Source organism: Echiichthys vipera (assembly GCF_963691815.1).
Source record: "Echiichthys vipera genome assembly, chromosome: 20".
Classification (NCBI taxonomy): Eukaryota; Metazoa; Chordata; class Actinopteri; order Perciformes; family Trachinidae; genus Echiichthys; species Echiichthys vipera.
The window spans coordinates 13948135-13961983 of record NC_139845.1 but is presented as its reverse complement, the minus strand read 5'-3'; the positions used below and the strand labels follow the sequence as shown (position 1 = coordinate 13961983).

Below are 13849 nucleotides of genomic sequence, written 5' to 3'. Positions count from 1 at the left end.
CTGCTCTTCCCCGGTTCGCAACTAGCAGCTCTCTCTCTCTCTCTGGTGTATCTGAGATTATTGTGTTTACTCCCAGGGCTCAGAAGATTCATTCAAACTAAGCTTGTTATGCATCTTCACAGATCGGTTGCTGCTATGAAAGAACACTGACTGAAGGTGAGTATACTGTGGCATAACAGCTGTGTATTTTAAGCAATACCTGATGTGTTGATACTTTTAAGCAAGACTGCTTTAAAATGCAGATGAAACTGTCCATATGTGTTTTAACAGAGAAATGAGTGCAAGGAGAAGAGGTGGGAAGCCCAACAGAGGAGGGGGAAAGTTTAACAAGCCAAGAGGAGGAGGAAGAGGAGGTGGTGGCGGCGGCGGTGGAGGAGGAGGTGGCGGAGGTGGAAGCAAGAAAGGAGCAGCTTGTTGCTGGGATGACGAAGATGATTTCAGCCTTGATTTTGGACCCTCTCGTCCCAGCAGGTACACATTCATAGTGATGGAATTAATTATCAGATTTTAAACTTTTATCACAGTGTGCTGATTTCCTGCTTTTACCCGCGTCTCTCCTGTTCCCTCTCTGTTTACCCGGCTTTGTCTTCAGACCTAGTAGAGGACGAGGCGGAGGTGGCAGTCGGGATGGTGGTGGCGGCCGTGGCGGCCGTGGTAGCGGCCGTGGTGGTGGCAGGGAGGGAGGTAGAGATGGAGGTCGAGGAAGGGGGGGTAGAGATCAAGACAGGGACAGAAGAGGCGGGGGGATAAGCAGGGGCAAGGATCTCCCAAGGTCCCTTGCGAGGACACGAACAAGCCCAAAGCCAGGTGACGGCATCAGGTCGGAGATGAGCACCATGCCTATGCAGAAGATCTTCATGACTAATGAGAACCAAGAACAACTCAAGGAGCTTCTGCGGAATCTGCAGACCCAGGACTTTGATGAGCCTTATGAGTAAGTACATTCTACTAAATAAACGTTAAATATGCTGCACCCCTTTATCTTTTGACAGAGACTAACTGTCAACACTTAAGTGAGGTTTTTCCTCTGCAAGTCTACTTTCAACACATGTCATCATCTCTGTCTCAGTGAATCTGATTCTGATTATTCCGGGGGAGAAGAGGAGGAGGAATTTGATGAGTTAGACCCCCGTGAAGAAGGCCAGTTTTGGGCCACTAATGATGAGCCTGTGGGGAGGGCAGAGAGCCCAGCATATGAGACTGAGTCTGATGATGACCGGCCCACCCCTGAACCTGTCATCTCCTTATTTGCCATAGGAAAACTCTGCAGGTGATGTACAGATTGTTCTTTTTTTTTGAGTTGACAGTTAACTCGCATTTGATCTAAAGTCAGTGGTTTTGCGGCTTTGCTGTCAGGAACCTAAAAAACTGGTGAATATTTCCTCTGTTTCATCATCTTTTCTTTGTATAGGTATGGGTTTGATAGGGAGCGTGGCAAGCAGGCGTTGGAGTCTGGTGAAGGGGAACTCGGGGCCACTTTGGAACAGCTTCTCCGCCAAGTTTTTAGTGAGCGCTACGGCAAAAAAGAAGTTTCCCCTGACGGCCTTGAAAGGGTGCCTATGGATGATTGTTTGAGCCAGAGGCAGGAGGAAGCTCTGGCTCTAACTGCCATTTATGGAGAGCGCTTCAGTGAGCGTATTGCCAATAGTGTCTGGACAGTTACCATGGACCTCTCATTCATCTCAGACTCTGCCAAAAATGTCAGGCAAGCCGTGAGTCGAGGTGGGGGAGGAGCCGTTAACATCCGTGATGTCTGCCGATTCTTCATGAAAGGGCAAGGCTGCCGCTTTGGGGACAAATGCAAGTTCAAGCACCAGCTCCCCACTACAGGGAGATCTGGGGCTGGTTCCCCCGACCCGAAGGGCCCGAGCCAGCCTGGCTTCAGCAGCTATTCTCCTCCCGAGTATGAACTAGAGGTCCGTTTCCCCAAGGGAAACCGTTACCCGTTTCAGGCACCGATAGTCGCCTTCAGCACCAGTGACGAGTCTTTCAGCGCTGCAGGGAGGCTCAGCGTGACTGAAAGATTGTTTGGAGAAGCGTTGGCTGCAGCAAAGAGCAGCGAGCCTGTTGTTTACACTCTGATCACCTTATGTGAGGATGAAACTACCATGAAGGAACTGCTGGCTGCCAGTCATCACAAATACAGCACGCCACCACCGGTTGTGGTGCTTCCTCCACCCTCTCTTGCCATGGCAACGAGTAAGAGTATGAGGAGCAATGCTTCTGAGGAAAGTAGGTGTACTAGTACCAATGGTAGTAATCACACCAACAGCAGAAGGACTGCTCCACCCACCAACCAGAGGCCCATAGATCGTGAGTCACCGAGATTATTTGCTTTATATTATTTATCTCTATTTACCAAATGGAGATCAACACTGTATTTATGTGTATATAAGTTGAAATCCCAACTGTCTTTAAAGTGAAAGAGACCGAAGAGGCAGAGAAGCTGGATGAGAAGGATGAGGACGATGATGATGATGATGCTGTTGAAGTCAAGACTGAGAGTTATGTCAATCTGAGGAAGAAAATGGTGACTAAGCACAACCTAAAGATAGACAACCTACTGAAAGAAAATGGCAAACTGTGCAGAGAGTTTAAAAACAAACAGGTAAAAGGAGACTGCATTTGATTAAGAAGTAACATTTTTACATTGTATCGTACTCTCTTACAGCCTCTCTAATGTGATATATGTATTTTAACGCATTGTTGTTCTATCATCCTTCTGCTTACGCAGTCATCCGGGCGTTTCAGATCCATGTTGGAGCAGAGGAGGAAACTGCCAGCTTGGCAAGAGAAAGAAAACATCCTCCAGCTGTTAGATCAGTGCCAGGTGCTGGTTGTCAGTGGCATGACTGGGTGGGTCACACACACGACAGCGTTAAGACAGACATATTATGCTATTACTACTAGAACATTTACAACATTTACATGCTTTAATTTTCAAGAAACACATTATTCTACTCATACTATCTGTCCGGATAAACCTTTAATCACCCTCTGTCTGAAACTAACTTTAAGTCCAACTCAATAATGGAAATGGGCAATGTTATTTATACAAATATGATTTGGTTATAGTCAAGGGTGTATAGAAAATTTGAAGTGGCTTTAAAAGAAAAAAATGTTTATATATATATATATATATATATATATATATATATATATACTGTATATAAATTGTAACTTGACATAACATTCGGGTCCTTAGTACTTTCCTACTACGTGATCAGCAAGTGACTAAATCCATATTTTATACCCTATCATTACAAATATTCTTAATATATGATGTGTTGTTTTAAAAACTATTTCACAGACATTCTGATCTTTAAATAATTAAAAACCCAATAAAGAGGCTTGAGTCAAGCAAATATCTAGTCTGTAACTAATATGATTCTGTTGGATATTTGTTTCTTCTCTGCAGGTGTGGTAAGACCACACAGATCCCTCAGTTCATTCTGGACGCCTCGTTAAATGGTCCAGCAGATCAGGTGGTCAACATCATTTGTACTCAGCCACGCCGCATCTCTGCCATCTCTGTGGCCCAGAGAGTGGCACAGGAGCGTGCAGAGTGTCTGGGCAACTCAGTGGGCTACCAGATCCGCCTGGAGAGTGTTAGGGTACGGGCAAAATGACCATGTACATCTAGCACGCAGGATTTTAAGTCATACATTTTTAGTTACTTAGAAATAAACACAACATATTCCAAGTCCTATCCTAAAAATATGAAGCCTTATAGTGCAAAATAATGACTTCTACCTCTCATATTACTTTCTTCTGTCAGACGTCTGCCACCAGACTGCTGTACTGCACCACAGGCGTGTTACTCAGAAGACTGGAGGGCGAGGCAGATCTCAAAGGCGTCACGCACGTCATCGTGGATGAGGTGCACGAGCGGACGGAGGAGAGGTGAGATTACGTAGCTTACTCCCAGACTGTATGGTACAGCAAGTGGGCATTCACACTCTTCTTTTTGTGTCAATCAATACCTTTTACACTCTAGTCCATGTCAGATGTTATCTTTTTAAATTAGTAAATAATATTTGCAACTTTTTCCCCTGTAGCTGGTTTCTTGGTCACTGTCATCTCTTTCTTCTTTTCTTTGTCAGTGACTTCCTGCTGTTGGTGTTAAAAGACCTGATCATGCAGAGGCCAGACCTGAAGATCATTCTAATGAGTGCCACCCTTAATGCCAACCTCTTCTCTGACTATTTTTACAACTGTCCCACTGTACACATACCAGGTGATTAGCCACTTGTGGGGTCTGTTTTAAACATGGTCGTCATATTGCATGTTTAACTCAGACATTGCATTCCATTGGTCGCTTTTATCCCCACTCAGTGAATTTTGCTCATTTCAGGTCGTACTTTTCCCGTCGACCAGTTTTTCCTTGAAGATGCCCTTGCTAAAACCCGGTGAGTCGTATATATATTTGTCTCAAGAAATGTGTAAGGATTATATAAGTTTTTCGTCTCAGTAATCAACTCAAGTCACTTGAATTTATTTTCCCAGCTATGTCATCGAGGATGGCAGCCCTTACATGCGCTCAGGGAAACAAAATTCGTCCTCCACGAGTGGACGAGTGAGCAAAGGAGGGCAAAGGGACGTGGTGGACGACTTGGATGATGACATGTGGAACTTCATGTCTCTCTGTAAGAAGGACTTTGTCAAAGACTCCATTCCAGACCAGCAGCTCAGCCTGCAGGATCTCACAATCAGATATAAAGGTGAGTTAAGAACAGGCTTCATAAAACTGGACTGATCTCTTAAAAGTAAAGTGTTGCTGCCTGTGAATGCATGAAACATTTTTATTTCGCCGCAGACACTAAGAAGTCTGTGCTGAAGACTATTGCTGCAATGGACCTGGACAAGATCAACATGGACCTGGTGGAGAGCCTGCTGGAGTGGATTGTAGATGGAAAACACAATTACCCTGCAGGTTAGAATCACCCACATGTACTCAGTTGAGTTGAGGTGAATTCAAAACACAAAAGTTTCAGTGTGGATTTGGACTTTGTTGGTGTAACATTTTTGTTTCTGTATCCAGGTGCGGTGCTGGTGTTTTTGCCAGGCCTGGCTGAGATCAAGATGCTATATGAGCAGCTTAAGTCCAACAGGATGTTCAACAACAGGGGAGCCAAAAGGTCTGTGTCTAAACTTCAATTCCTATTATTGTTGGTGTGCATTATTCATGCTCTGGGGCATTTTTCTTTTTTATCCTTTCTGGTGTAACCGTTCATTTCTTGATTGATTTGTGGTTTATGTTACACATTCTTACAGTACAATACAATTTTAGTATTGTACAAAATCTATTGGTATGAAACCTTACCTTTTTAAAAAAAAAAACACTTTTTTTTATGAAATGGAAATAGTCAAGTGGCTCAACACTCTACTAGTCGAATGCTAACTAATGTCGATGTATTTCCCCTCATTAGATGTGAGGTGTACCCACTCCACTCAACCTTGTCCAATGAGGAGCAGCAGGCAGTCTTCAGCCGGCCGCCAGAAGGTGTTACCAAGATTATCATCTCCACCAACATTGCTGAGACCTCTGTAACCATTGACGACGTGGTATATGTCATCGACTCTGGCAAGATGAAGGAGAAAAGGTAACCTTGTGTATGGAAACGTCAACAGATATTATGTTGCTTCTTTGGATTAACTGTATGTTCATTTTTGTTACCACACACAATAAAACACACTTATGCTTATATAACTGATGTGACGTGGATTGTGTTGCACAACTTGTTGTTTTAAAATCTACATTTCTTCTTAATTATACTTTCAGGTATGATGCGACTAAAAGCATGGAGAGCCTGGAGGACTCGTGGGTTTCTCGGGCCAACGCTCTGCAAAGAAGGGGTCGAGCGGGTCGCGTGGCCTCGGGCGTCTGCTTCCATCTCTTCACCAGCCACTGTTTCCAACACCAGCTGGCTGAGCAACAGCTGCCTGAGATCCAGAGAGTGCCTCTGGAGCAGCTCTGCCTCCGGTAGATCCATCTGTTTGATTTTCTGTCTCTGTGAATGCAAATTATAGAGGTTTGTTTGACATGGCATGCTTGGAAATGGAGGAGAAACTGGTTTACTGAGGAAAAAGTACAGGACTATGGAAATAAGGTCTTCTTAACAGAGAGGACTTACCTGTAGCACCATGTTGGATTTTAAGGTATGCAAAGCAATATCTCCCCATGTATTTACAGAACTCGTTTCCCATCTCTCCAACAGAATCAAGATCCTGGACGTGTTTGCTGAGCGGACGCTGGAGTCTGTGTTCTCTCGGCTCATCGAGCCCCCCGCCATGGGAAGCTTGGATGCAGCCAAGCAGCGCCTGCAGGACCTTGGAGCTCTAACCGCAGATGAGAAACTGACCCCGCTCGGCTACCATCTGGCCTGCCTGCCCGTCGACGTGCGCATCGGGAAACTCATGCTGTTCGGTGCCATCTTCCGTTGCCTCGACCCAGCTCTAACCATCGCCGCCAGTCTGGCCTTCAAATCACCATTTGTAAGATACCGCTTGCCACTGTGTGTCCCTAGCCAGCTTCTTGATCTTTGTGTTTAATTTTTAACAGAGAAGAACCCACATTCATCAATAGTGTCTTCTTATAGAGAAATACACTGTTTAATTGGTGTGTTTTCCAGGTGTCTCCATGGGATCATCGAGAGGAAGCCAATGAGAAGAAGCTCGCCTTTGCCTTGGCCAGTAGTGACCATCTAGCTTTACTACAGGCGTACAAGGTACTGACTTATCTTTGTGGAAAACTTGTGAAAAAACAGCATTTATATGAATAAATGTTGTAGCTATCAAATTTTAGATGTGATAGATTTTCCCTCTCTTGTAGGGATGGTGCTGTGCTGCGAAGAATGGCCACCAGGCCGGCTTCCGTTACTGCAGGGAGAACTTTCTGTCTTGGCGAGGCTTACAGGTGAGGCAATGTTGTTTGAAGCACCTAATACATTCTCAAATAAAAAATAGAAATAAAAATAAATACACAAACATTTCTTAACTAATGTGTGTTGCGACCTGTGCAGGAGATCGCCAGTCTGAAGAGGCAGTTTGCCGAGCTGCTGTCTGACATTGGCTTCATCAAGGAGGGACTGAGGGCCAGGATTATAGAGCGTATGTGCTCTAAAGGCACCGATGGTGTTCTGGAGGCCACTGGCCCCGAGGTAACACACTGGTGGAAGGGTTTTCTATGAGTTGTGCAATATAGCTGTCCAGTTCCTTTTATAGAGAATTAATTCAGGGTTTGTACGGGTGCTGGAAATCCTTGAAAACACTTGAATTTAAGTGAGGTGGTTTCAAGGTTTGAAAAGTAAAGTGCTTGGAAACGGTTGAAATTTATTTTATATGGGATGACGTGATACACAGAGAAAAGAAGATCTCCATTTATGAGAGATTTTAAAACCGCATTTTCTGACATTGTTGCATAAAAAATGACTTGATGTTTAAGAGATAATCAGAATATTCGGTGATCATATTTCTGTTGTTCTATTAGTCGAGTTAGTTTTCCTTTCATTGGTTGTCCTGTAGAAATCTTTCGTTTAAAACATCATGTTGGTCGTTTATAGAACAATAACATCTATTTTAATGCGATGAACAAGTGCAATAATATGTATATTGAATACTGAGCATTGTACTGTATAGAAATATATGTAGTTGACTACAGCTGTAAGGTCCTGGAAAAGCATGAAAATGCACCTTGAAATGCTTGAAAAGTGCTTGAATTTGACATGGGAAAAGGTGTAGGAACCCTGTTTATTTCGATTGTATACGCTTATTTCAGTCGGCTTGTAAGCACACCGTTACTCTAATCTTAGTCTTAAGAGAATCTGATAATATTTATAAATATTGATAAATGTCATTCCTTTTCAGGCTAACTTGAACTCGGACAACATCCGGCTGATGTCCGCCATGCTTTGTGCCGCCCTCTATCCCAATGTGGTCCAGGTGTTAATTAATTCTTTCATTGGAAAAAGAAACTGAAGCCAGTGTATAAACTGTCTCTACTTGGCTTCACGCTCCTGTGTTTGATCCTTTGTTCCAGGTACGAGCTCCTCAGGGGAATTTCTACAAGATGACCAGCAAAGGAGCGATGAAGATGCAGCCCAAAGCCAACGAGCTCCGCTACGTGACCAAAGACGACGGCTTCGTCCACGTACACCCGTCATCCGTCAACTACACAGTGAGATCTAAAGAGAAAAGGCATAGTCTTAAAAGCACTAGTTAAAACTGAGAAAGCCACTTGAGACTCTTCTTTGTGCTCCAGGTTCGCCACTACAACAGCCCATACCTGGTTTACCATGAGAAGGTGAAGACGAGCCGCGTCTTCATCAGAGATTGCAGCATGGTGTCCGTCTACCCGTTGGTGCTGTTTGGAGGAGGGCAGGTGAATGTGGAGCTGCACAAGGGAGAGTTTGTCATCTCCCTCGATGATGGATGGATCCGATTTGCTGCTGCTTCTCATCAGGTCAGGGTCTGGACTACTATTGTGTTTGTACATAAGAGAAAATTCAAAAATCTGATCAAATTGCTGAATAAGGAAAGTTCTCCATTGTCTTTAATTGTCCCGGGGTAGTGAGAATGTCCATCTTAAGACTGTGTTTCAGATATTTGTGTGTGTTACATGCACAAAAACTAAAGGCAGATTGTCCAAGTTCAGAGTAAACCCCTGGGACTTGAAGCATAAGACAGTTAGTAGCACAGAGTTGTTTTAGAGGGTGGTGAAAGTCAGATAAGGGATTTATGGATGAACAGATACAGGTGTAGATTCTAGGGGTTTGAGAGTGGAAGCAGCAACATGTCTGTAGATTAGATCACCGTAATCTAGGACTGATGGGAAGAGTGCCTCAATTATACTTTTCCTGCAGTTCAAAAGGAAACTGGATGTGTTTCTGTTTCGCTTCTGAGTTTTTGCTGCAATTTGGTGATAAGACTTTCCACATGGTGTTTAAATGTAAATGATTAATCAAGCAAAATACCTATATATTTATATTCTGTGTCTCTCTGTATTGCGACTATTCAAAAGAAAAGCGTTAACTTTGTTTTGACGAAAGAAATTCAGACACAATATGTGGAAAATTTGTTTTTTTTTCAATCTTAACAGGATGTTGTAGCAGAAACCCAAGATACACATATAAACCTGAAAATTAGCATTATATGGGGCATTTAAATCATTTAGAATCATGATAACAAAGCTGTTAAGTGGTATTTTGATGATAAATAAGTATTGTTCAAACCTCAGTGAAGGATGATTACAAGCTGTTTTTACAAGCTGTTTGTAAAATTGACTAATGTGCTTTTTTGAGGATTCTAAAACAGTGCACTACAGTGGCACATGTTGTCACATAAACTCTAAGTAATAAGCATAATAATAATAATAATCCAAATGGTATTCTATGGTATTTGTTTACTGTAATTAGTATTCATGTTAACGAACACAAAGGTAAAGTAGAAGGAAAATCCCATTCACATGAGCTGAATTATAATGACTGTTTATTTATGTTGGTAAAAAAAACAAGAACATAACTGAAACAACAAAGTGACTGTATGTGGCAAACAAAAGTGAAAACTAAAATGTGGCTGTGTGAATATGCATGTTACCCAGGTGGCTGAGCTGGTGAAGGAGCTGCGCTGGGAGCTGGACCAGCTGCTGGAGGACAAAATCAGGAACCCGAGCATGGACCTGTGCAGCTGCCCCCGCGGCTCCCGCATCATCCACATGATAGTCCAGCTCATCTCCACACAGTAGTGCTGCTACTTAACGCCCCACTTTTCAACCCTTTTCGTCACCCTCAGGGGCTTAACTGCATGGAGCTCTGCAGTAAAAATGTCTGTCTGCTCCTGCATCACTGCCACTAAGTTATTATACATACTACCCTATTAATTAGGGAAGTCGGGGTCAAAAGCTGGTAAATATTTGTATAGCATTAAGGTTTTTTTTAAGTAAATTTCACCTTCAAAGAAAAACATATGGCTCTATGCAGGTGATCCACAAGCCTCCTTTATTGCTTTATTGTCTTTAGTTTATTTCGATGCCATACTACTACTGTATGTGCAGTAAAGTGGCACACAGTTGACTGTTGAATTTGATGTCAGATATCATTTATATGCAGTTTATTTTGGGTTGTGTGTGTCTCGCTCACAACTGCGAAGTTTCTTGGATCCATATTGGATTCCTTATACTCACACTGACTGCATACTTATTATGGTTGTGAATATTTATTTGTATTGCATGATCGAGAGATCCAAGAGCTTCTGCATGATATTGGGCTGATTTACATTCACTGAATGTATTGAAATGTCAACGGTGATGTCAAAAACTACACTTTCACAATGTGAATGCAAGGGCTTTTAAAATCAGGAGAATTTGATGAGAATTGCCAAAGAAGTTAAAAGCTTGTTGTCTTAGCAAGAGAATTCCCCTTTACTAAAATTAAAAAAAGAAGCAAAAAGAGCCGGCTGTTGTCTTTTGTTTTATTGATTCTATGCTGCTGCCTTTTGCACTCATCTCTAGTTAAGCTTTGTGTATTTGAGGCCAAGCTGCGTCTTGTGGGCAACAAAAGAATTTACAGGCTTGCGGGAGAGGCCAACCCCTTCATTCATGAGCGAGTCTGATCCGTCTCTACGACAACAGGGCAAACAAATGGGGTATCACTGTCCCAGTTGAAGCCATTCAGTTGCCACTTACAACAGTGCCAAGCCCTGAACTGGTAAGATATATGCATATATTTTTAATTTATGACTATTTAAAGCGTCAAAGCTGTTTTGCGAAAGCACTTTAGGTTCTATCTTGCCATTATATTATTATATTATCGTGTTAATCTGAGGAAAAAAAATACAAATTACTGTACACATCTCATTTTACAGCTGGGTACATAATCTCTCAACATACTGGAAGTGACCGTGGCATCTTTCACTATGGTAAAGAATACGTAACATTATATACCAAGGCTATCCAAGCTATTCAATATACTGTACTATGTAGACGTCCAAACCTTAAAGAAATGAACCACTTGTATTTTCTTCAAAGCCCACCAAATCCAGGAAATCAAGGTCCCAGAGTTCAAGGCCCGCCAAGAAAACCGGGAGTCCAAAAACACCCAAAAAGAGGTCCTCCAGTGCCAAATCCACAAAGACAGCGGTGGACGTGCTCAGCCCAGCAGCCATGGAAAATGTCTACTACATTTCTCACAATGCAGTGGACTGTCTGGAGTTCAGAGGCTTTGGATGGCCAAATTCAAATAAAAAGAAGAAAAAGAAGGAAACAAAACGGAAGAAGAAAAAAAAATAAATTCTATTTTTTATTTGCCAAACCTAAGTGAATTCTCCCCCCTTTTAGTTCAAATGATAGTTGCCTTGCTAATGTCACCATCTGGTGGACACATCCTGTAGTGACAGCCCAAGTATACCAAGTAGGATATGATTTGTTTTTCTTCCACAAATTCATACAGAACTGCAAAATGATGCCAGTAAAACTCCACTCCATTCATGAGGCAAAGACTTTATACTTCAGAGAATATTTATAAACAGCAACTTTATTGTAAGCTGACTGATTCAGAATTGTGTTTGCACAAAGGTCATAAAACATTTGGCAGCTAACGAGACACAGAAAGCTTGTGAAAGAAAAATATTTAACAGGAGAAACTATTAATAATAATCAATTTAGAGAACATTTTATACACCTAAGGTGGAAATAATGAACTTCATGTGCAAGTTAAAAGCACCACAGTGCATCCTAGAAAAGGCCAGCCAACAGTGCCATGATACTGGATTTAAAGTGATCCCACAAGTAAGTTTTAATCTTTAAATCCAGTGTTTGCACAGTGTATCTTTATAAAAATAGGCTACAATGAGAACAAGCCTATAAAACTAAGGGAAGAAACAAATACTGGTTCCAGGCACTGTTGAAAGTCTCCATCAATCATTTTACCAAATGTACACTCATTGTACCATAACCCTATAAAATAAATAGTTTCTCTCCAGAGTACATCTGTTCTTGCTTGCGACATGGTCCCACTTTGTTCACTCCGGGGGCTTCTTCTTGGCCTCAACGTCTTTCTTAAAGGCGTCGATTTTCTTTGCTATGTTGGGAACCTAGAAAGGAAAAAGCAGTTCTGTCAATAATACAATCTCAGGGTTTCCCCCGGTGTATTGCAAACCTGGTGGGTCTAGGTCGACTCCCCATCGGGCCTACTATTAAAAAAATAAGAATAAACTTTAAACTACAATTACAGTTGGGCGGCGCGATTGGAAACTTAGATGTAGTCATATTTTCAAAACTCCAGTCACCCTAAAGAATCTCTGATAGCTTTTTTTAAATTCTCAATGCACATACATAGTTTCCTGTTTATTGGGTACACAGTACACCTTGCTAAAACTAATACACCGGTCCTGCAATAAGTTATATACCTACATGAGGGTTGTTTTTGTTGCAACTGTTTTAGAGATCTTTCTAATACTGTCTACCCTTTAAATATGGTGACATAAAGTAGAATTAAGACCTCTTTCAAACAGTTTCAACAAGAACTTTAGCAGGACAGTTGTCTAAACCTTAAATAGGTAAAGTGTACATAGTATACAGAAAGGTACACATTACCATACAAAAATATACAGATGACAATAACATTGCAAGAGGTTTCCTATGTTATGTACGGATATTTAGAGTCCATAGGTGTTCAGAGCATTTCTGTTGATGAATTCAGAAATCAAATACATATAATGTTCAGCCTGGTGGAGAAAAAACATACTATTAGTTTTCTACTGCTGAATTTTACATTTGTGAATGTGAAAAAACAGAACACATCAGTTTTTACTTTTTTTCTACCAAATAAACTGACAACGGATGTACGTCATTTGTTTGTTTTTTTAAAAGCACCTGTCTGGGACACTCTGTGTGTGTGTGTCTCTATACTGTGTGATTGAGATTAGTCGGTACGACAACAGATAACTCGTTGCTTTCTTCATTGCACAACAAACACAACGTTACCTCATAGTTTTGAGCCAGGTACATCCCGACAACATTTCCCAAGGTAAAACCAGCCTGGAAGACAAACAACAAATGTCATTTTAGGCCCAAATGTTAGACTTGCTGATAAAGTAACATCGCAGTGTTTCATATAAACGTTACTTAAAATGACTTGAATGAGGTGATATGTTTAACTGCTAGATATATGTTGAGTGACGCATAGTTTTCAGCGTTATTTACAAACGTTATGGTAGATATTTTCAGTGAACACCGTCAGGAGTTTTGTCAAGTTATGCTAACACGTTAGCTACACGGTTACCTAGGCTAGTTTCGCATCTCTTAGCAACTTGGTAAACGTCGCTGTCATGCATGATAAACTCACCAGAAACGGTAGCATGGTGGAGTAACGAAGGGTTGGTAACAGCAGACCAAAAACTTACTGACTTCAGGCAGTTAGGAGAGAAGGTTAGATGGAGGAAATCAACAATGTGTATACGCATGCGCGAGAAAATAGACTATCGCGGTATATTCAGAGAACAAGTTCTAAGGACTAAACATGACTTAAGTCTCAATCATAGACCACATAATGAATTCATTTATACAGTCTATGGTCTCCATAAACTAATACATTCATAAATAAATGTATAAATGAATGAATACAGGAACAAATAGACAATTAATAAATAAATACATGAATAAATGGGACCTCCTACCTCATTAACATATGGTGACAGAAATATATATATAAATGACAACAAAAATAAATGTAATTCATTTATGTATACATTTATTTATAGATAAGATATTCCTTAATTAGTCCCACAAAGGGGTAATTTCCTTTTTACAGCAGCAAAGTGGATAGCAAACATAGAAGAAGCATCTCTAAGACAC

The 13849-nt window shown here is 41.4% G+C and overlaps 2 protein-coding genes across 2 annotated transcripts; one reads left to right on the top strand and one right to left on the bottom strand.

The window, feature by feature from the left end:
* The first annotated feature begins 794 nt into the window (after positions 1 to 794).
* Positions 795 to 10246, top strand: dhx57 (DEAH (Asp-Glu-Ala-Asp/His) box polypeptide 57). Its single transcript, XM_083934851.1, has 22 exons — positions 795 to 934; positions 1070 to 1270; positions 1412 to 2313; positions 2421 to 2608; positions 2735 to 2856; positions 3419 to 3614; positions 3779 to 3903; positions 4104 to 4237; positions 4355 to 4409; positions 4507 to 4721; positions 4817 to 4933; positions 5042 to 5138; positions 5430 to 5603; positions 5783 to 5983; positions 6219 to 6495; positions 6633 to 6728; positions 6833 to 6916; positions 7023 to 7160; positions 7867 to 7941; positions 8039 to 8176; positions 8261 to 8461; positions 9599 to 10246. The coding sequence occupies exons 1-22, from the start codon at positions 828 to 830 to the stop codon at positions 9740 to 9742; spliced, it is 3987 nt and encodes a 1328-aa protein (XP_083790977.1). The 5' UTR covers positions 795 to 827; the 3' UTR covers positions 9743 to 10246.
* Positions 10247 to 11508: 1262 nt separating this feature from the next.
* On the bottom strand, positions 11509 to 13450 carry stmp1 (short transmembrane mitochondrial protein 1). The gene is made up of 3 exons (XM_083935588.1): positions 13341 to 13450; positions 12980 to 13033; positions 11509 to 12087 (listed from the first exon to the last, which is right to left on the bottom strand). The coding sequence occupies exons 1-3, from the start codon at positions 13353 to 13355 to the stop codon at positions 12016 to 12018; spliced, it is 141 nt and encodes a 46-aa protein (XP_083791714.1). The 5' UTR covers positions 13356 to 13450; the 3' UTR covers positions 11509 to 12015.
* Positions 13451 to 13849: the final 399 nt, after the last annotated feature.

Bases quoted from the DNA above. Each gene is read 5' to 3' on its own strand.
- dhx57 (XM_083934851.1), top strand. From the start codon at position 828: ATGAGCACCATGCCTATGCAGAAGATCTTCATGACTAATGAGAACCAA. The intron at 2,609-2,734 runs GTAAAAGGAGAC...CTGCTTACGCAG, and splicing joins GAGAGTTTAAAAACAAACAG to TCATCCGGGCGTTTCAGATC. The intron at 6,917-7,022 runs GTGAGGCAATGT...CGACCTGTGCAG, and splicing joins TGTCTTGGCGAGGCTTACAG to GAGATCGCCAGTCTGAAGAG.
- stmp1 (XM_083935588.1), bottom strand. The intron at 12,088-12,979 runs GTAACGTTGTGT...TTTCCTTTCTAG, and splicing joins ACCTGGCTCAAAACTATGAG to GTTCCCAACATAGCAAAGAA.